This window comes from Clarias gariepinus, chromosome 4 (genome assembly GCF_024256425.1).
Source record: "Clarias gariepinus isolate MV-2021 ecotype Netherlands chromosome 4, CGAR_prim_01v2, whole genome shotgun sequence".
NCBI classification, from domain to species: Eukaryota; Metazoa; Chordata; class Actinopteri; order Siluriformes; family Clariidae; genus Clarias; species Clarias gariepinus.
The window spans coordinates 11,303,188-11,326,595 of NC_071103.1; the positions used below are offsets into that span (position 1 = coordinate 11,303,188).

Genomic DNA, 23,408 nt, shown 5'->3' on the forward strand with positions numbered 1-23,408 from the left:
AAGCGTCTCGCCAATGTGAGCGCGCGCTGTCTCCTCTCGAGCGGCTGCGGGAGGCGGAGAAAGCGAGCGGGGTGAGGAAGAGAGGGGAAGGAAGAAGAGGAGTCAAGAAGGAGCGAGAATAAAACGATTAGAGCAGAAATAAGAGCTGCGATCTGGGAATCAGGGCTCGTTCCATCTCCTTGTGCATCACTGCGGATCTGATCACTGCAGTCACGGTAAGGAGGAACAGATGGCAGGCGGGAGGCTTTCTGTAGGCATGCGGGATGCCAGGGGTTAAATCTGCAGCTTTTTCCTTGGGATTTAAATTTTTTCATTATTAAGGTTTTGTTTGTTTTTTTGCAATGTATGGTAAATGTCAAGTGCATGATAAATGGAGATGATTTGAGTTTAGGTTAAGAGTTAGATCTTCTTTTTTTGTGGGGGTGATGCGTTATTTAGGAGAAGCTGTACATGTTAATGACAACGCAGAGCATCAGGGGCAAAACGCGTCGTCAGCATCCGCGCGCACCGGCGTGTACTGCTGCGGTACTCCATCCAAACCAAGCAGATTACTTAGATAATTACAATAGCATGTATGAATGACGATGATCATATTAATGTTATGTGAGAAGATATTATTCTCACCATGCATGTAGGCGAGGTCTCTTTGCTTTTCCTCTCCTTGCATCGTGTCACTGTGTGGGAATGTGTGGGAATACCAAATATTTCTAGGACGAGAAGGAATCATTGTTCTTGTTCTACTGAGAAACTGAGACAGATGCATATGATTAACTGTTAGGAAAAAAAAAGAATGCATGTGATATACAGACTATCTAAATATATAGAATATGACATCATTCATATAGAATATGAATGATGTCATAAATAGATATAGATATCTCACATTGAGGCTTGCACTTGGTGTGTGTGTTATATCAGACCTCACTGATATGCATCCATTCAAAGACTGAGCTTTTCTTTAAGATTCACCAGGATCCGCCCACCGGCCACATTTCTGATATGGCGGCATGGTGGTGTAGCGGTTCGCACTGTCTCCTTGCACCTCCATGACCCGGGTTTGATTCCCGCCTCGGCTCTGCATGCATGGAGTTCACATGTTCTCCCTGTGCTTGGTGCATAGGGAGTAGTTTGAGCTTCTGTTATGTCACATTTCTGCTTTAAATGCATGTGCTCACTGTCTCTCTGGTACGCCCAGGTCGCGATGGCACAGGTTTTTGGGTGGGCCTGATCATCGTTGCATTGCATCTAGATTTTCATTGGTTAGTGCTGTCGCCTTGCATCTACAGGGTCCGGGTTAGATTCCCGTCTTGGGTCTGTGTGCGTGGATTTTGCATGTTCTTTTCGTACTTGGTGGGTTTCTCCGATTTCCTTCCACAGTCCAAAGACATGCAGATTAGGCGAATTGGCGTTCCCAAATTGCCCGTAGTGTGTGAATAAGCGTACGAGTGTGTGTGTATGTGTGTGTGTGTGCCCTGTGAAGGATTGGCACCTCATCCTGGGTGTACTCCGCCTCGTGCCCTGGGATGGGTTGTATACAGGATAAAGCAGTATAGACAACGAGTGAGTTAGTAAGTGAGCCTTCTGATAAATTAGTATCACTAGATTGATTAATCAGCAAAATAAATCTTATACTGTAATGCTCTTACTTTTAATAGAAATTCCATTTAAAATCCTCATTTACACCTTCAGGATGTTCTCTGGTTGTGGGTTTCAGAAATGTTAAAAAATGCGTGCACACTGCTTTATGTGTGTGTCATGTGTGTCCCTATGCCTTTAGAATATTATGGGATATTTGAGTGCTATGTAAGAGGAAGTCGTATAGGGTGGACAGATGGAAAGGAATGTGGGGGGAGGGGGGGGAGGATCATGCAGGAAGGAAATGGAATAAGACAAAAAAAATTGCATCACTGCATGTTTGTGGTCTAGAAAGAGGGAAAGTGCATGTGTATGTTGCTTTTCTCTCCTACAGTACATAGGCGTTTGAAGAGGATTTGATGTCTGAAAGGCCGAAACAGAATTATATCATGGTATCATATGGCTTGTAGACTTGGCTGCATGCCTTTCGGTCTGACTCAGTCTTATTCTGATTCCTGCTTTAATGAAATTAGGCATGAAGCATGGGTCTGGCTTTTTTGTGTGTGCAGCCTGGCGATAAGTTAAAAAAAAAAAAAAAAGAGGAAAAAATAGGAAAGGAGTGTGGCTCCCGTTGCAGCTGCTGCTCCTGCTGTGGGCAGTTGTTGATCAGACTGTGGTCAGGTTTGCAATCTCTCACCTTGTATGGCGCTATTCTGGGAAAATAACACCGAGGTATTTCTATGTTAAGCTGCAAATATTCCATGAAGAGAGAGAAAGAAAGAAAGAGAGAGAGAGATTGGACATTATGCTCCCCACGTCGTTTAACAAAAGCAATGTTAAGGCATAATAAAGATCTATAAAAAGCTAAAACATTGCGGCAGTTAATAAACATTTTTCATTTGGGCGCACCAAAAATAAAACCGTAAAGCATAGTTTTCTCGTTCTTTTTCTATTGCCATATGGTTGCATCAATTTCTTTTCTCATCAGTCATTTGCTTATTACGAGCCTTAATTTTTACGCTCCTTAAAAAGACCCCAAGACTTGTGTTTTTGCGAACAGATTTAACAGTAAAGCAGAACACAAATGTTATAGGATCTTAATCGTGTAACTCTCCTACCACAGTTCAACACATGCTTTAAATGATTTTCTTTTCACAAAGAGTGCATTACAGAACTTAATCCCCAGGCGAAATGTTCGCCCGCCTCCCAAAAATGTGCCAGAATAAACTGCTAAATAAATGCTGCTCTTAGACCTGCTGCTCTGTGGTCTGGAAGATTGGATGGTGAGATGCGATATCCTTTACTTTATTTTTTCATTACCCTGTGAGTGGCATTCTGTTATACTCCGCAGTTTGTTGGAGGGAAGACAGATAGAATCAGCAGATTGGTTGTACATAGATCATGATAATAAAGAAGATGCAGTCAACTTTATTGCCATAAATGCAAACTAAAATTCAATCATTCATCTGCATTACTGCTTATCCTGTACAGAGAGCCTGGAACCTATGCCATGAGACTTTGGGCACGAGGTGGGGTACACCCTGGACAGGGTGGCAGTCCTTCGCAGGACAAACACACATGTACACACAATCGAACACTCTGGGCAATTTGGGAAAGCCTAATCTGCATGTTTTTGGACTTTGGGAGGAAACTGGAGTACCTGGAGGAAACCCACCAAGCACGCGGAGAACATCATGCACACATAATCGAACCCGAGCTCTGGGGGTTCCAGACCAAGTCCAAGTGATTTTAGCAAACATTTCTGTGCTGAAATACATAAACGCTCACATGTTAACTTCAGGTAATTTTTACTCATTGTTATCTATTCGTAGTGGCTTTTGTGCACGAAAGAAGAATCAGAAAGTTAATTACACGTGTGTGTATGTAAAAGTCGTCCTACAAGCCCCGCCCCGATAACCCGCCCCCCTCTTATTCTGTTATTCCTGCTGTTATACCCCTATCTCACCTATGCGGTTTGACCTTGCACGGACCGACACGCGGAAAGATGGAAACGTGATCAAATCGCGGTGAATCATGATAAACCGTACTTACGGCCACCGCACGAAACCGCGTACAGTAGGTGAGATAGGGGTATTAGTAGTAACAGCCAAACTTTGCTTAGTGATGATGGTAGAATAATTATAAAGGTCTTGACTAGAATAACATGCATGAGAAATAACAAAGGAGTTTTAACTAGTTACTTTTATCATAAAGTAACGCAGTAATGTAACTGATTACTTTTATGTAATTAGTTTCTTTAAAAAGTAACGTCCCCCAACACAGCTTGTGAGGCACCTGGAAGATATGAGATCATATATAATATATTAATCCTTGAAGCTCAGGGCTGCAGAAGGCTCCTCAAGAGCGTAACCACCTTCTTCAGCACAAGCTGCACCATTTCTCATAACTCCGCATATGTTTTTTCACGGGACCTGCCTTATCTATCCCCATCTATCAACCTATTAAGCAGAAATGCAATAAGAGCGAGGCAGAGGCCGGCTATACCTCATGTAGCGGAATGGCTTTTCATGTAATGCTTCAGCTGTCAAACCACACCCGAGTCCCTTTTTTTTTTTCCTCGCCTACTGAATTCCTGCATATTTAATCTTGTTCTACTTTTAACTTTAATCTACTTCGTACCATTTCACCCTGCCCCAAAGCCCTTTTCTTCTCTGGAGAGCCACTGATGGACCTCAGAACAAAATCCTTAAATCTTAAGTTCCAAAATCGTCAGTGCTGTGGGTTTCAGGGTAGGGCCTCCATAGATTAGACTTGTTTGTCCTGCACATCACTGCACTATGCCATGGTTTCCTTTTTTTCAGCAATTTGTGCTGTATTGGTTTATCTGACCGGACAGACTGGCCTTTGGTCCCTGTGGGCATGGGTGAGCCTTGGGTGCCCATGATCCTGTCACCATTTTACCTTGGCTGGTGCGTACCTGGTGATCAATGTCTTATATTTTCTTTCTCAGCATTGAAGCAGTCCTTGAGATTGGTAAATGTATTCGAAGCAATCTCACTACCCTGGCAGTCTGCTATCTGTCTCACGTCCAAGCACTTGGCATTTACAGGAGACTCGTCTATTCGGAGTTGTCTCTACTTTTGTCTTATGCTGACGATGTGGTTGTAGATGTTTATGTAGGCATGAGCGATGCCCCAATTTATCAGTATGAGTTTTTGGATGAGTTTTGGACCAAGTTGACGTTGTTATTTTTCTTGAATAACCAGATTTAGCACGCTCTGACCCACACAAATAGCTTTACCATATTAAGTAACTTTTTTTTACGGTTGCATCAAATGCGGCATTAAGTAAATACAGCAAAAATGTCTAATATTCCGCCTGCTCGAATTGTAGATGGGTATTTAAATTTGGCCTTTGTATTTGTTTGCGATTGTGTACTGGTTACATCCTGACCTTATAAACTATGGAACAGACCCAAGATGGCTGAAATGTTCACTAAATCGCAGTCTGGGAGTTGAAGATAGATGTTTATAAAGGAGTAGGAGAACGGAATGTGGGCGCTTTATAGAAGCTGTTGAAAGTTTGGCACGAGGTATTTTGTCCACTGTGGCGCATTATCATCTCTAAATAAATGAGTAAGTTCTGGAGCCTATAGAGTAAGGGGCCTGGAGCCTATCCCGGGAGACTTGGGGCACAAGGCGGGGTGCAACCTGAATGGGGAACCAATCCATCACAGGGTGCAGACACATACTGTATATACACAATCACATGCTCATTCCCACACTACGGCCAATTTGGGAACGCCAATTAGCCTGCGTAATAAGTCTTTGAACTGTGGGAGGAAACCGGAGTGACTGGTGGAAACCCACCAAGCACGGGGAGAAAATAAACGATGCGGGAAATGAGCCCGAACCATGGAGGGGCAGTGCTAAGCCACGGTGCTGGCACTATAACATAACAGTATATAATAGTAGTTTGATGTCACATGAAGTCAGGACATAAGCTCTGTCAGATTTGTTAGAGTTTTATAAAATATAAGTTTTTTTAAATATATTTATTTTTTTCATAATGGGTTTCAGAGTGCATCCATTCATTCCTCTCATCAAATCTGTACAATCTCTAAAAACTCCCTCTCTGTATAAACCCTGAATAGTGAAGCATCTAAACCTCTATCTGTAAGCCATTTAGCAGCAGAATGCACGGAAGCATCCGAGGGTTTTTATAGTCTTAATCGGTATCAGATTGGCATCTCTTTAAATAAATCATGAAATTTCAATTTATTTAATCCTTATTGTGGTTTATAACTTTTCCAATAGACATTGCTGCACACAAAGCAGCTTTATTGTACTGTTGATTTATATTTAGATCCCTAATGAGCAAACCATCGGCGACTGTCTTTAAGGCGACATGAGGAAGAAACTATGAGAGGAACCAGATTCAAATGGGAACCCTCTCCTCTTCTAGTGGATTGTGGCATTATAAATCGTTACGCTTCTACAGTAATATACCCATTTAAATATTCCCATTTAAGTCCGTGGTAGTCAACATTCACACGCGTATTCACACACTACGGGCAATTTGGGAACGCCAATTAGCCTAATCTGCATTTCTTTGGACTGTGGGAGGAAACCGGAGGACCCGGAGGAAACCCACCAACACGCATATATCCATGCGAACGTTATTTATATATATATTTGCACGCTGCTGAGCTGTAAAGGAGACTTGTTGCTCTGTCATACCGGGCTCTCAGTTCTGGTATTTTACTTGCGGATATATATATATATATATATATATATATATATATATATATATATATATATTCTCTCTCTCTTTTCTCTCGATATATTTTTCTCTCGATATATATCGTGTTTTGTGTCATAGTGGCTGTACACATTATTGCCTTTTATTACTGCCACGGTTTCGAAAAATACGAGACAAACCGCAAAACTTCCCGCAGGAGGAATAAAAGTGTATATTGACCTGTCCAATCATCTTTGAAGGTTCAGTTTTCATAGTCTACTTTCCATATTTTAGAATGTTTCTATAGACTATCACTTTGGCTCTGTTGAATGCTGCGTATAGCCACGCCCACCTCAAAAAGAAAGATTCTATATTAATTATTCTTATTTATCAGAAATGCATCAGGGCTTGGACAGAACTGTCAGTCGGTTCGGGTCCAGAAAACGCTCCACCATTTAGTGATGGCCGATTTGGTATCCATGTGAGGTCATCCACAACGACAGAGGGTGAGTCAGGATCAGGCACCAAGATCACATCAGGCAGAAGGAATGTGTCTACTGCTCAGCAGAAAAACACAGAGAGAAAGAGCAGATTATTGCTGTAGGTATGCTCCTCAATCAATGTCCTATTGTTGGAGGTATTTTTATGGCTCAGGCCAATGTTTTATTTAGGGATTTTTTTTTTTGTTTATCCCCAACAGACACTCAGATTCATGTCATTCCACAGCAAAAACTAAACTTGACCGGTGTTGCACAATGCATCATATTGTTTGATGCTAAAAAACTGATTTCCACACAGGAACCCAGTGCACCGCTGGTGTATTTTAGAAAAAGCAATGCACTCTGCTGCATCGACAAGAAAGTGGAACATCAAGCACATTGCCTGGGAATCTCAACTGTTAAATCAGCTAAGAGCAAATTCATTATTTTTCGTTAATCTCAGTGTCCTACACGGATCGACAAATCAATGGACAACCCCGGATCAGCAATAAATCCAGCGAGGTCCGGACTCCCGTGATCACAAACATGCAGTATTAAGGTTTTTTTTTTTTTTTTTTTTTAATGAGCTCAATCAGCAACACTGCCCTAAGCAACCATTAACGCTCTCAGTAATTACAGGAACAGAACAAATTAGCTTCCTGATCCAAACCTGAACGAGGGTACATTGCTCAAAGTATGTGTTAACTGAATCTCTTATCTGAATGGCGAAATATCTGGATATTAATATGGTTGTTTTCTTTCGGTGATTAAGAATGAATTACATTCCTGTTCCTCTGTTCAGATCCAGCATGGAGGGCCTGAGAGTCGTGGGCTTCAGCATGCTGCTCTGTGTAGGTAAGAAATGCAGGTTTTTCTTTTAAATCCTTCATGATTATTGGTTATGACAGCAAAGTTAAGTGTTATTAGTCATATTTGAGACTACCTACACCAGCAATAAAAAAAAAAGCATCAAATTATGACATCAAATTAAGAAATGCGATCGAAACGGACATCACTTAAACATTTGGTGAAATTGCATGGTCACAATGTGATAAGAACTCACAGGATTGGGACTAGACAGCTGTTTGTCAATAAAAAAATCACTTATTAGTGAGAATGGTTAAAAAAAAAAAAAAAAAAAATATATATATATATATATATATATATATATATATATATATTGGATTGGTTTGGGAGCATAACGATTTGGAGAAATAGAAAAAGGTCATGTGATCAAATGAGTTCAGATCGACTCTATTCCAAAATGATGGGTGTGTCAGGGTGAGAAGGGCGTCATACCCACTACATAAGCTTCTGAACGCAGTGTTGTGATTTGGGGTTGCTTCAGTTGGTCAGGTCCAGACTCAGCAATGTTATGTGGCAAAAAAATGAAGTCAGCTGACGACCTGAATGTACTTACACACGTTAATTGGCCACTACAATACATTGTGTGCTGTAATCAACGATAAAGGATGAAATCTTAGAGCATGCAACTTTTTTTGGTTTGCAAGGCAAAGGTATTTCGATCAATGGTTTTAATAAAAATTATTTTGTGTATTGTTATATAAAATAAATGATGAACATGAAGAAATCGCTCTTAGTATTTAAACGTGTGATTTGCAATGAAATGATTCACTTGTGTCAGACTTGAGTATTAACTTACTTACTTTATTTTCCAGCTTTCTCTGAGAATCCAACTGGTAAGATTTCCAGCCATGCAAAAAATAAATAAATAAATGGTACTAAATAAATGTTCTAAGTGAAAACCACTCCCATCTGTAACTGATTGATCTCTCTGCGCTTTGGTGTTTCTTAATGAAAGATGTGGCGGTGTTCTTGGGCGAGGATTATCATATCTCGTTGCCGGAGGGGGGTGCCAAGGTGACCTTCAAGCCCAGTATCGGTGCAGCGGACCGGGAGCTGGAGTTGATGAAGGATGGGAAAGTGGTAAACCCACGGGGCAAAGTGAACCAGGCTCTAAGTCACCTGATTCTGGAGAATATTGGAGAAAGCGATGAGGGCGTGTACATCATCACATCTGAACAGAACCCTGACGTCATCAAGCAGATCAATCTGTTCGTCAGAGGTAACACACGGCTCAGTCAGATGAACCCTCCAGGCTCTGTCACAGACTTACAGTGGTTAATTCTTATAAATAAAATTATACTGCGTGAGATAATGGTAATAATGGCTTTATTCATCCCTGAGCAATACCCAGGACTTCTCTGCTGTTGGTGTTTAAATACGAAGTGTAGTGTAAGTTCTTCCCAAATTGTACATGATATAAAAGATCTCAAATCTAATGACGGTAAGTTAGAGGCCAAGAGTCTTCCCATTTCAATTAAATAATCCTTCTGGCATGAGGTAAGCTGAAAGCAATCCTATCAGATTGATATCTGTGTATTTTAAACTCCTAACAGGAAACGTCCAAACGTTGTCGTGTACAGTGATGGAGCAACTGATTTCTCCCAGATTTCCTAGAAAGTCACTGACTCCCACATTTAAACCATGTACAACATTGTGGATGAAAATGATATACATCAATCATATGTAGACTCTAGACTAGTCAGTTCAACTTTAGACCAATTCATAGACCAAGTCATATAATAGGTAATACCTTCTTATAACCATATGTCAAAGGAGTTGAAAGGGCAAACAGGTCATTACTTAAAACCCATGCAGCAGGTGAAAGATCATAATAGAGTGTAATCCCTCAAGGTTTCACATACAAGGGGTGTTCTTGTCAAACTGGGACTTTTGATTATGCAGAATTGAAGTCTTCTGTACATATCGATCGGTTTTACACCTTCATTTAGAAGAAATGTTATCACAAGTCCGGTTTGATTTAAGTGCTCCTTGTAGAATGGATGGAACATTTTAATGTTTAGGTTCCAGTAACACTACATAATACATGTATAATATTTGTTATTGGTAGGTTAATAGAATTTTAATGGTAAAAATAGTTTAATAATAGCTTAATAGTATTTTTTTAAAGAATTTAGATAACAATTAATAATAATAATAGTAATAATAATAATAATAATAATAATATAATCCCGTTATTCTTAATTTTTCAATTAAAGAAAACAAAATTTTAATTTGTTTGTTTAAATAAAAATTTCAAATGGATTTTTTTTTTATCAAACCTCAAAGGGATAAAGTGGCATAAAATTATTGTGTAACATCCATGAATTGTAGCCTGCTACACATTAGTACTAACTCTTATGTACAGTGTGTTGTAGTCACACAGAAGCGAATGCAGCATCAGCCCCGAATAGTGTGCATTATTACAGGGTGCATGTGGTTAACAACACGGGGGTGTAATGATGCAGAAGTTAATTGCAGCTCTGTCAAACCACCCTCGGTGCCTTCCGTTTTTCGTTTTGTCTCTTCCTTTCATTTTCATTCTTTCCTCAAAATCCCATATTCTTTGTACAGATTGCACAGCGGAGACGAATGTGATATACGGAGCCGACTTTCACATTACGCTGCATGAAGCCTCTACCCCTGTGACTGTGGGCTTTCGTCCCAGTGCTGTGGAGGCCAACCAGACGTCTCAACCCGCAGTGGAGCTTCTGAAAGCTGATGGAACTTTCCATGACGGTTACGAGGGCCGTCTGAGCGTTACCGAGAGCCGCTTTGTTCTGAAAGCTGTGACTGGGACTGATGAAGGCAGCTACACCATCAGTGGAGTAGCTGATGGTGTAGGGAAAGTGAGCAATAAGATCTGCCTTAATGTTAAAGGTGAGAAAAAGGAAGACAATCAACTTATAGTCCGAACCTATAGGTCTTATAGTGCCTCATTTGTAAAATAAATAAATAAATAAATTGAAAAGGCTATAAATATTGGCAGCATGGTGTCTTTTAGTGGTTAGCATGGTCGCCTTGTTTTTTTTGTTTTTTTTATATATTTTTTTGTTTTTTTCCAATTTTCTCCCCTAATTTAGTCGTGTCCAATTCCTCCCCGTCACTAGGGGGCTCCCACATTAAGGCTACTACTACCATTCAGCCGGGAGGGCAAAGACTATCACGTGTTTCCTCCGAACCGCGTGACGTCAGCCGACCGCATCTTTTCGAACTGCTCGCTCACACACCGTTAGGGGCGGAGTAACACACTCGGAGGAAAGCGCTAGCCGCTCCTTCCGCGTGCGCGAGCTCACAGACGCCCCTGATTGGCTGTAGAGCCGTAATTAATGTGGGAGCGCAAGTACCTCTCATCCCTCCCCCCTGAGAGAGCTCGGCCAATCAGCTCTCTCTAGACCTCCGGCTGTGAGAGGAAACAGCATCATCCGGGGTGATCGAACCAGCGATCTCCGGATGATGGGGCGAGCACTTTACCACTGCGCCACTCGGAGACGTTCCCCTCGTGTTTAATGGGTTTCCTCCGGGTACTCTGGTTTCCTCCCACAGTCCAAAGAATGTACGTGTGAGTGTGTGTGTATGTGTATCCTTTGATAGATTTGCACCAGTGTGTACCCCATCTCGTGCCCTAAGTCTCCTGGGATAGGCTCCAGGTGCCCCGACCATGTACACAGGATAAAGCAATATAGACGATGATGATGACGATGATGGGTTATAAATATACTCTTGATCAAAGGTTTTCTGTATTGACAGACTTATAGGTTAACACACACAAACAACAACACATCAATCTGAAAATGGTGTCTAGGTCTTGGCATAGTTGCCAAGCTTCCTGTCAACATGATTGGCTTTTGTTGAAACGTAATGGGTGTAATAATGACTCAGGAAGCTTGGTTGACTTAATCCTTGGCCCTTAAGTACCCATTATCACGGGCATAATGATCGTGTAATATTAATAGTGCACCAGTTAGGTTTAAAGTTGTATCACTAAACATGTCCTTTTATCTTTTATAAAAGGGAAATTCAGAGACAGGACCCAGGCAGGTTGGGGAGGGGGCGGGCTTAGGTTGTAGCATTGCGGGAATCGATTCTGGCTTTTATAGCACAGCCAGATGAGAAGGCAGGACAAAGGCGAGAATGACAGAAGACGTGGCACAAGAGAGGCAGGCAGGATGTATAGATGGGAACAAATGAATGAGATCTTTCAGGACAGTGCATCCATTTAAAGAAACGATGTACGACCGCAGTGAGATACTGCAACAATGCAGTGAACTAATAAATTGTTTAGAATTCCTCCTATCTTGACTGCACTATCCATCTTATAAAATATTCATGCTGTCTCTTCCTCTCCTCCACTGACCTCATTCCCATTCTCATACTCTTTGTTCACCACTGTCTCCTGCTTCTCTTCTCTGCTTGTGCATTGAAGAATGTAATAATAATGTAATCTTACCACTTTCTTTCTTTCTTTCTTTCTTTCTGTCCTTGCAGAGTTTCATAAATTCATCACAGTGCCATATGGAGGCACGTTTAAGTTTAACCTGCATCTAAACAGTTCCTTTGCCCGTCTGACATACTCACCCGACACCTCTGAACCTAACAACCCCAGTTTGATGCTTGTGGACAGAGGTACGATTACCCTGCCTCCTGAGCGCAACATGGAGGGCCGATTCTCCATGGAGGACTCGATGTGTATATTGGAGCAGGTGACGGCCAGTGATGCAGGAATCTATCAGGTCACTGATCTAGAGGGCTTCCCTGTGTCCAGAATCTTCTTGGGGGTTGAACGTAAGAAAACATAGGCATTTTATACTTCTATACATGTATGATATTGTGGCGTGGGCGGAGCGGCGGCTGACAACCGTCATGCATTGCGGGGGGTTTTCAATGTGTTCACCCTGTTAGAGAAGGGTGTTTGGGTTAGTGGCTTCGGCCAGGGGGTGTGTTAAGGAGTGTCTGTGACCTGTTTCTGCTAAGGCTGAATTGGATGTGGTTCTCGTGTGAATGTGCTGTGTGCCATACAGTGCTGTGTCAAATAAAGTACTCCCAGCCATTGCATTGGGCAGCAATTAAGCTAACTCGTCTCTCCAACATCCTTTCCGGCGGTAAAACGCTACAATATTTTATGTATACAGTACTATATGGCCAAGGGTTTGTAGACACCGGTCTATTCATGCCCATATGCGAGTACAGTGAAACCTTGGATTACAAGCATAATTCGTTCCGAAAGTGGGCTCGTAAAAAAAAAAATAATAAATTTAAAAAAAAATCCTGACAGGTAAGTGTTATTGTTTATGTGTGAAGGCGCTCTGTGTGTGTCTGTGTGTGTGTGTTTGGGCCTCTCGTTATGTGTGTGCACACGCGTAATTTAACACTGTGCACAGGATTTTTAACCTCTAATGAGACTTTCTTTTGCTTTACACGCCCGCAAACACATGTTAACAGTTAATTTAAACACAAAATAAAAATTAAACACACACATGGTCACATTGTTATAGTAAACAGTACACGCGTGCATGGATATTGATTATACCAGTCAGAGACGCGCATTAAGACCCAGCAGGGGAGACGATTACCCACAATTCCACAGCGCAAAAGAGACAAAAACCGTCGCAACCATCAGTTGTGATCATGTAACGCTCAGCATCGAAACAGAAAGCGCATGCGTGATACATGATATTCCGTACTCGTAAACCAAGACGTGTTCGTTTTCCAAGTCAAAATTTATAAAAAATCTTTGCTTGTCTTGCGGAACACTCGCAAACTGCTTTACTCGTAATCCGGGGTTTCACTGTATTCCGTTCCAGATTAAGTCCCCCATTACTATAATAATAAGCTGTGATGGATGTGGGGAATTGCCCATTCAGACAAGAGCATAACTACACAGTAAGATTCCTCTTTGTAGATGCCATTTTGTTAGGAGACTGGGGTCAGGCCTTATACGGCACCCCTGGAGCAGACCAGTTTAAGGGCCTTGCTTAAGGGCCCAACAAAGGTGGCTTAATGAAACTGGGGCTTGAATCACCCACCTTCTGATCAAAAGCTCTGAACACACCAAGCTTCCCCTGCCCATTTCAGTTGATCCGTACATGCCACTCAAATTCTTCTTCTCCAACCTTGCAAACCATGTCTTCATAGACCTAGCTTTGTGCACAGGGCGTTCATTGAAATACAAAGATATTCTATTCCATTATTTGCGTCCGACCTTGTGGTAACAGTTTTGGCACCAATCAGATACTGTATAAGTGTAATAGACAGGTGTCAACAAGGTATTGTGATAATGTACTAATGCACTATATGGCCAAAAATATGCACTTCATATGCATCTGTGTAAAATGCATTAATTATGTATAACGAATTTACCATTTATTTCACAATATTATGGACAAATATAAGAAATATACATAGAGGCCATAAAACCAGACACAACCACTTCATCAGCAATAAGAATCATAATTTTTTTTATGGATTCTGCAAAGAAAGTTTGAATTCAGAATGTTTTCTGTAATATATGATGTTCTTGTATAGCAAGCAGACCTACACGTGTTTTTGTGGTTTTGAATCGGAGACTGAAAGACTGTAGTTATTTGGAAATGGGAAGCTTGTTTTTTTATGCTAATAATTGGACATTTTTCTCTTTGTGTCACAGCGTACAGGCTGCCTAACGTCTTTGTGGCAGTGATTTCTCTGGTGGCTTTGCTGGTGGTGCTGCTCCTGGTGTGTTTGGTGTCATGTTTGGTGAAGGTGCGCAAACGGGCAGCAAAAGCCCGGGCCATTGAGAAGATTGCAAAAAATGCTGGCAAAGAGGAAGGGGATGCCTTTAGACAGGTAACACACAGCTGTTAAACGTTCAGCATTCGTAGATAGATAGATAGATAGATAGATAGATAGATGGATGGATGGATGGATGGTTGGATGGATAGATAGATAAATGGATGAATAGATAGATAGATAAATAGATAGATGGATAGATAAATGGATGGATGGATGGATGGTTGGATAGATAGATAGATAGATAGATAGATAGATAGATAGATAGATAGATAGATAGATAGATAGATAGAGATTACTGTATTAAACTCAATAGGAAATTGTATTCATATATATATATAAAGTATACAGCTATTAACTGAAAACCCTTCATGATTTTAAGACTCGTATTAAAATATTAGCTTGATTGACAAAAACATGAATAACTTGGCTACAGAAGATCTAATTTATCTAGTCAGTAAACTGACACATTAATGATTGATGCTCAGTGTGTTAGACGCTAGTGGGCTGTACAGTTTAGCTCTAACAAAAAAACTCTTTTGTATTTTTATATATCTTTATAAATAGATGACAGTTCAGACATCATACTATATCATAAGATCCTAAAAGTGAATTATGAAGTTTTAGTCATGTAATTTGTCGTATGCACAGTATGCTAGAGACAATTGTGCATTGAAATGCTTATGGCGAGACTTCGTACAAGGCACAGGATGAATATGACTATAAAAAATGGGTTTCCCCTGTAGCACTATGTAGAATTAAAAATATATATATATATTTTTTAAAAGCATGACTCAATAGTATCGATCCATATTCAGGTCAGTATGAGTCAGCATTCCCAATTCCCAACAACTCCCCAGTACAGCCCTATCACATGACACCTATTAGACAAAGAGGTTGAGGGTTGAGGGTTGTGCTTTCTCCTAGAAAGATTGAGCCAGCCACCACGCCTTTTCAAGCTGCTGCCTGTGCTACAGTACTGTATGTCACAGGCCGTCTGAACATTTACACGAAAGCATTAACTGCCCTCGTCCATATGTATGATCATTTACGCCCTCTTCGCCTTTTGGCCACTTGGGAGCCAACCAATTAATTTCAAGTTCGTGAACAAATCAAACTAGACCTCTTCTGCCAACACTTTGCTATAATGATTGATATCATTTCGGTTTTAAAGGACATGCACACTTTGCTTAATAGAAATCATTGACCTGTTTTATGAATCTCAAGGATCGTGTCCTCATTGTAAGTGTATTGATTAGCGTTTTTAATTAAGAGAGGATTATTCAGTCAATAATAAAATCTTGGACCACCCACTGCAGCTGTGATGAATACTGCCCCATGTCTGTGTGCAGGTAGTAAAGGAAGCTTGCTCTCGTCAAAACGACGAGGCTCCAGCGCTCTCGCAAAAAGAAGATATTACAGAGAAATCCCAGAGCACTGAGATCAGCATTAAGGTTGGTACTCTAACAAGTATAAACCTTATTTTTAAGTAGAATAGAATATTTAAGGTATTTTTATATGCATGGTATTTTCCACCACATATGTTGTCCGTTATGTATACCATTCAGGGGCTAGAAGTATCTGCTAAGGACACAAGTATCCATGATAAGAACCTGGAGACCAGTGACTCAGGAGTAGGCTTCACCACTGCTGGCCTTCCACTGGACAGTGATACCGAGGCACCAACAATAGCCATTGCAGACACCGATAGCCAGTGCGATTCCAAACCTATTGCCAAACAAGAGTCCAAACTCACAGTATCTTCACCTCCCAAGCCAGCAACTACTCCTGAGACAAAGCCAGAATCTGAAGGACCAGTTACAGCAGCTCTGAAACCAGCACCGTCTCCTGAACCCAAGCTCTCTGTTACACCAACACAAGAGACAAAAATGACCATCTCACCCACTCCTGAGTCGAAACCAAGCCTTAGTCCGTCACCAGAACCCAAGCCGGCAGTAACACCTGATTTGAAACCAACAGTTAGCCCTACTCCTAAAGCTTTAGAAGTCCAACCATCTTCCACTTCTGAAGTCAAACTTTCCCCAAGTCATGAAGCTCCAAAAGCATTGACACCAACCCCTGAGTCAAAACTGGCCACAACTCCGACTAAAATGGCTGTCTCTCCAGCTTCTGATCTCACACCAAGCAAACCTGATGCCACGGCATCTGCTGTGAGTCCAACACCAGCAACTCCTGACACCAAGCCTGCCCTTACTCCAACTCCTGAACCCAAACCAGCTCTCTCACCAACTCCTGAGGCAAAACCAACCACCAATGGAACCCTTGAGCCTACCCCAGATTTAGGATCATCTGAGTCGAGTGCAATCCCTGAAAAAACCCCAGAGACTGATAAAAGCTCTGTAAAAGTCCCAGAAGTCATCTCGACCGTGGTTCCAGTTCCGGAGGCCAACCAAGACTCTGCCTCCTCCAGTGATGGTGCCCCTGCCTCAGGAGTGGAGGAAACCTCCACCACTTGAGGTCCAAATCATTGCCTGATTACTACTCCCTCCACATGTCCTTTAACACCGCTGACAATCGAGATCTAACAACAAAAACTCAACAACTTATTATGAAGGAGGGCAACTTTAGTCTAAATCTCACTCTTAATGCATACACTGTAAATTTACCCGATCAATTCCCATTTAATCACTTTGTAACACAGTTCCATTTACACAGTTTCAGATGTACCACTACAAGGTACCACTACAGGTATTTCCATTGACTGTTTATCTAACGCAGGCTGACAAAGGCTGCATCTTCCATGCAAACAAGATGTACAGATGCATCATCCTAATGATACCTAAATATGATTCCACTGCATGCAACAAAAAAAAGAGAAAAAAAATCAAGAGAATGAACTAACTTCACGTAATCTTTGATGTATTTGGAGATTGTAGTATTGAACTGGGTGATGGTGACCATAGACCCTTTTCCTTCTTGTTCCTAGCCCAAAGACTTTGGCTACTTTAGTTCCTTTTCCACATCCAAATCAATAGAAATATCAACGATATAAGAAATCAGAAAATATCACTGAAGGCCAAAAAGTGCACCGATCTTAAAAATGTTTACTGGGATGAGAAAAAAGGAAAGAAAGAAAGTTTACTGGGACTTGAGATTGATGCGGAACAACCATAACCTACAACATTACCTAGAGCATTTTGATGGAACTATTTTTGGAGTAACTCCATTGAAACTGAAACAAAAAAAAGAAAAAATCCAGACCACATTCGAAATTATAGGCACAATTTTACTGGATCCCCAATGTCGGCACATGAGCCAAGATTTCCAACAATGGACTGACTTAGAAAGGTAATCGATAAAACAAAAAAAACCTTGTCATAACATTCCATCCCTTTGGATTGTTTCTATTGTTAGATACTTTAAGTATAATACAGGCAAAAAATATTTAGATTTAGGTCTATCTGGCATGAGTGTGTTACAGTATTTGTTTATGGATGCCTATACTTAGTAGTTCTCAACGGTGTGATTTTTTTTTTTTTTTATGAGAAACTCTAGAATGCTCTTGGATAGTCCTAGATAATGTAGAATGATATAAAAGGCACTTACCACAGGACATCGTTACTGATTCTAATTTTGGACTACGGAAAGCTGATCGAAAATCGGTGCTTTTACTCCAGGAATCTTAGGGATGATTGATTAATTGATCGTTTAAAAAAAAAAAAAACAACAACACATTTTACCATCAGCTGTCAGAATCAGTTTACAGAGATTTCGTGCCTCTTGTGGAATCTGAACACCACTGCCCTTTTGCTATTGCACCAACAGTGTAGGAAAGGAAGCAGTTCTTACAGTGACCTGTTTAGATGGGTTTTAGATTTCTTTTAGATCCAGAAAAGGATGTGTTCAAGCTCGTTTACATGAAGTAGGTGTATAACAAGAAATGGGCAGGTTTTAGTACTGGGTAGATGTTTGGTAATGCAGATGATTTCTCTGAAGCCTCTACCTCGTGTTGTAAAACATCTTAGGAGACACTGAGGCCTTGTTCAGACTGCCAGCGCAAATCAACATTTTTGGTGTATCCAGATTCGAATCGGTTCGGAATCAGATTGCTTTTATGTTGTCTGAATGGTAAAAAAAAATCGGAATTTTGAAAATCCCATTTCAGCCAAGAAAACCGACTGCTATCGATGACAGCCTTGTGAGAGCTGTGAAGAGAAAAAGAAAACATTTAGTGACATCATCGTAACATCCCCAGGATGAGCATGAGTGCATCACAATCCAGCATTTGAGGAACACTTTAAGGACGGGAAATATACATCGCTGCCATACCACAAGACACAAACCACCAAAGAGATTTTATATCTCTACTCCTAACCGTCTTTCTGTTTTCTGTCTGTTGCTATAACTCGCCAGCATTTGACGTCACTTCACACCACCCACTCGCCACAGTGTACCCACACCTCCGACGTCGTTACCATAGCAACCAATGCAGATAGGTCGACAGTGTGTCCGATCTGGGCTGCCAGTCTGAACAGAACCGAATCCAATCTGATCAAATACCATTGTGGGGAAACTAATCGGATTTGCCTGTAGTCTGAACAAGACCTACTGTAAGAGAGCTGCCGTTACTGTAGTGCACTGATAGGGGATATAAAAGTTCTACACTTTTTTTTTTTTTTTTTTTTTTTACATTTCTGATTAAAGCACAAAATTTGATCTTATTACATTTTTGAAACCACAAATCTTGGGCACTGAGGGTGCCCTCCTCCCTCGCCGTTATCTCAGAATGGCCTTGTTCTTTCTAAGCCTTTTACACACATATACTGTACATATATATCAGTATTATGAATTGAAATTTTAAAGCCATATGCTCTTATAGTGTAATACATCATGACACGTACGGTTATTAGGTTTGTAATGAACTTATATTACCCACTCTAGATAATTAGAGACTTTGAGGTTAATACGGACGTTTTATCTGACGTTTTTGGCTTTTTAACTGAATATACTGTCTCAATATTGTCAAACCACAGAATTATCAGATAGGATCTTTTCTTAGAAGGTCTCAAATGGTTCTCAGATGGCTCGGTAATATGATTTCTGAGAAATAATTAGTAGCTCTAGCTGCAGAGGAAATTGGTTGCTACCAATATTACCAATATTAGCTAATAAATCTTGCAGTCACTCTCGCTTTCACGTCTCTCTCTCTCTCTCTCTCTCTCTCTCTCTCTAACCAAAGTGCTATAGGCCACGAGCCGTTTTTTTTTTCTCCCCAAAACAGCTGGTCTGTCATTTCGAGATCTATTTAAGCAATACTAAGTGCAAAGACTATGCACGTTCACGCACATCAGTCGTTAAAAGGCAGGAGCTCCTGAAACGGGTTCTGCGAGGCAATGACAATGGATATGCATTATTCCTTTTGTGTTGTCATCACAGAAATATACATTTATCACTATCAATTGGTGAATTGCACATTTATTATATAAGCATGATATTATACGATCGATAGTCCCTTCGTCATGATAATATAGATCCTGCGAATCTTATCAGATCCAGAATGCATCACTCTGAGTGTCTCAGACATGCATTTACACATGCAACTCAAAAAAAAAAACAAGGTGGAGGAATAATCAATACATACTGTACATGAAGATGTTTGGTTATACTGTATGGCATGAATACACTTTGGAACTCATTGAGATTATTACAGGTTTAATTAAAGCTTCTTAAAAACAAACAAAAAAAAAACAAACAAAAGAAAAAAGATTAAAAAAAAAAAATCCCTGTGAGTGTGAGTGTAGTGTGTCAATCAACTAAAGTTCTGGTTTTCTACAGCATGGTAGTCCTAGTAGAAGAGCATCAGGGTGTACACAGTGACAGGAGGAGGGTCAGGCAAAGATCTTGCTTTCGCCCCTGCGCTAGTTAAAGGTTAAGTGCCTTGCTTGGGGGCACAGCCGCGTTTAACACAGCAGAATGGGGCGTCGGACCCGTTCATATAGACACCAGCTCTTGAACACAGTCTGTTCGAGTTTGTATGATTTCGCCGTAACCCGCTCACTAACCTGCACCTTTGTATGTGCTTCGCCGTAACACGAAGAACAGCAACAGCCGTACGCAACAGACGAACGAAATGCTAGTTTAAATAACTACAGTATATAACCTCTAGACGCGTAGTAATCATAGTAACTAAGTGTGTTTGCAAAAAAAACAAAAAAACAAAACAGATAGCTAAGGTAGAGCATGAACTCAGTGAAATCATTTTCTGAACAGGTGATAACATGCATCTTTTTTGTTTTAAAAAAATAATAATAATAAAATAAAATAAAATAAAAAAAAGTTTAATATTTAGTGTACACCCACCAAGGCGGGGGAATGGGTTTTTTCTCCACACGTTTGTACTGTGTGCGCAGTATGTGTGTGTATTCCGTATTTGGTACTTATATGTATTTACTATCGACACAGTAAGTATGCATTAGATGGATGTGTGTGTGTATGGGTTCTGTGTTTACAATAAAACTACACTGGATACACGATGGATAGTGAATGCCGCTGTTTCAGAGAGATAGCTATTTCTACTTTCTCTCTTTCTCTCTCTCTCTCTCACACACACACACACACACACACACACACACGCCATTAAGACTTTTCACATGACCTCCTTTTTAATTTCTCTTGCCTAACATTTGGCCATGACGTCAGGAGTAACCGGAAATGAGATGTGTAATGGGTTCTGGGTTCGATTCCCGCGTCAGGGTCTGTGTGCATGATGTTCCTACGGGTACTCCGGTTTCCTCCCACAGTCTAAAGATTAGGCTAATTGGCGTTCTCAAATCACCCGTAGTATGTGAGTGTGTGAGTATTGACCAACAGTCGTAAAATGGGAATAAATACACCATTTGGTCACCATTGGCGTCCACGCTCCCTACAGGGGTCCCTATATATTAATGACACAAAACTGGATACTAATGTGATTTATTGTAAGTTATATCTTTTGTTTTTATTCCTTAATTGGTCTGTTTAATGCCACAACGGTCATGTTTGTATCTAGCGTAGGTTTAAATACATGATTGGACATAAGGGAAGAACAATATGCTCACCCTGTATACCGACTCATAAAGGGGAACAAAGTCGGAGACATCTGTACTGGGTTCTCATAATTTAAAACAATGCTTTCTAAGTCACGGTAGGTTTATGGTGAGGATGATCGGTCTGTGTACGTTGCTTTCATTTGTTTTTCTTTATGACATGAAAATGCTAAATAAAGAAACAGACTTTTTTCCCCCTGTATAGTAAAATCCAAAATAAATTATAATTATATTATTTTCTATATATTTCGAAAAAAAGAAAAGGCAAAGACACAGAAATTGCAGTAAAGTGCAATTGAAAAGTCAGGGTTACCTGGAGGTAGAAGTGAGCACCTCACCAACCTGATTTTACTTTTTCTAAAAGATACAGTGCCGTGAAAAAGTATTCCCCCCCCCCCCTTTTTTGGGGCATTTTTTACACTTAAACGATTGAGACCATTAGGCAAAATAAAACAAATATTAAGGTAAAAAAAGATGTCTAAACCCACCTAAACCCATGTGAAAAAGTAATTGCACCCCCTTGCTCAATCATGCTTGAACTGTGATTAGCTAAATCTTTTGGAAAGCTAATAAAGTTATAAATTTCACCCAGGCGTGATTACTGCCAAACCTCTTGAATCAAGAAATCACATAAATATATCCTGTCTGACAAAATCAGGTATGTTAAAATCTTTCACATCATGTCACGATCTAAAAAAATTCAAGACCAAATAAGAAAAAAACTGAATTGACTTCAGTCAAATTACAAAGTTATTTCCAAGCGAGCCACGGTAAGATCTGTTATCCACAAATGGAGAAAATTTGAAACAGTGGAGAACCCTCCCAGGGGTGGGAAACTACTCCATGAGCACAACGATGACTCATCCAGGAGCTGAATCATTCAAGTGTAACAAATGTAAAATAAATAAATAAATAAAATCAGGAATACCTTTCAAGTAAGTGTATAATAAAAATAGGATCCACATACTGTATAGTACTGTACAAACGATTCAGGCGCATGCAAAAAAAAATGCAGTAAAGCAAAGATACCTTCGAAAATTATAAAATCAAACCTAAAAGCATTTAGATAAACAGTAATGATTGGAATTATTTGGCGTGACGACTCCTCGCTCCCTGCCACAGTACACATTGAGACTCTGATACACGTGGCGTGTAAAACCCAGCAGCCTTCATTGGAGTCGGACAAGCGGTCTACAGTATGTTGGAAAAGTAACGTTTGGAAATATCATATGCAGCTGTTCTTGCTCTGAAAAGACCATAAGTTATAGACATCAACATCTATCAAATACTCAGCGCCTGGTGGAATAGTGTTTAGTACCTCAAGGGTGTCCTCGAGTTTCCTCCCACAGTCCCAATGCTTAGTGTAGGCTTACTGATGTTTCCAAATTGCCTCGTGTGTGTGTGTGTGTGTGTGTGTGAGAGAGAGTGTGTGTGAGTGTGTGTGATTGTGTGTGAGTGTGTAAGTGTGTGTGTGTGTGTGTGTGTGATTGTGTGTGTGTGTGTGTGTGTGTGTGATTGTGTGTGTGCGTGTGTGTGTGTGTGTGTGTGTGTGGGTGTGATTGTGTGTGTGTGTGTGTGTGATTGCATGTGTGTATGTGTGTGTGTGTGAGAGAGAGAGAGTGTGTGTGAGTGTGTGTGATTGTGTGTGAGTGTGTAAGTGTGTGTGTGTGTGTGATTGTGTGTGTGTGTGTGTGTGTGTGTGTGGGTGTGATTGTGTGTGTGTGTGTGTGTGATTGCATGTGTGTGTGTGTGTGTGTAATTGCGTGTGTGTGTGTGATTGCGTGTGATTGTGTGTGTGTGTGTGTGTGTGTGTGTGTGTGTGTGTGTGTGTGTGTGTGATTGTGTGTGTGTGTGTGTGTGTGTGAGTGTGTGTGTGAGTCTGTAAGTGTGTGTGTGTTTGCATGCGTGTGTGTGTGTGTGTGTGTGAGTGTGTAAGTGTGTGTGTGTTTGCATGCGTGTGTGTGGGTGTGATTGT

The 23,408-nt window shown here is 40.7% G+C and overlaps 1 protein-coding gene across 2 annotated transcripts; it reads left to right on the forward strand.

Annotated features, from left to right (window-relative positions):
* The first annotated feature begins 62 nt into the window (after positions 1–62).
* si:dkeyp-77h1.4 (uncharacterized) lies at positions 63–22,903 on the forward strand. Of its 2 annotated transcripts, XM_053495363.1 has the most exons (9): positions 63–215; positions 7,558–7,610; positions 8,435–8,455; positions 8,578–8,841; positions 10,194–10,499; positions 12,108–12,404; positions 14,266–14,444; positions 15,740–15,841; positions 15,956–22,903. In XM_053495363.1, the coding sequence occupies exons 2-9, from the start codon at positions 7,565–7,567 to the stop codon at positions 16,862–16,864; spliced, it is 2,124 nt and encodes a 707-aa protein (XP_053351338.1). In that variant the 5' UTR covers positions 63–215; positions 7,558–7,564; the 3' UTR covers positions 16,865–22,903. The 2 variants fall into 2 exon arrangements, with proteins under 2 accessions (XP_053351338.1, XP_053351339.1); XM_053495364.1 differs by lacking the exon at positions 12,108–12,404.
* The last annotated feature ends 505 nt before the right edge of the window (positions 22,904–23,408 follow it).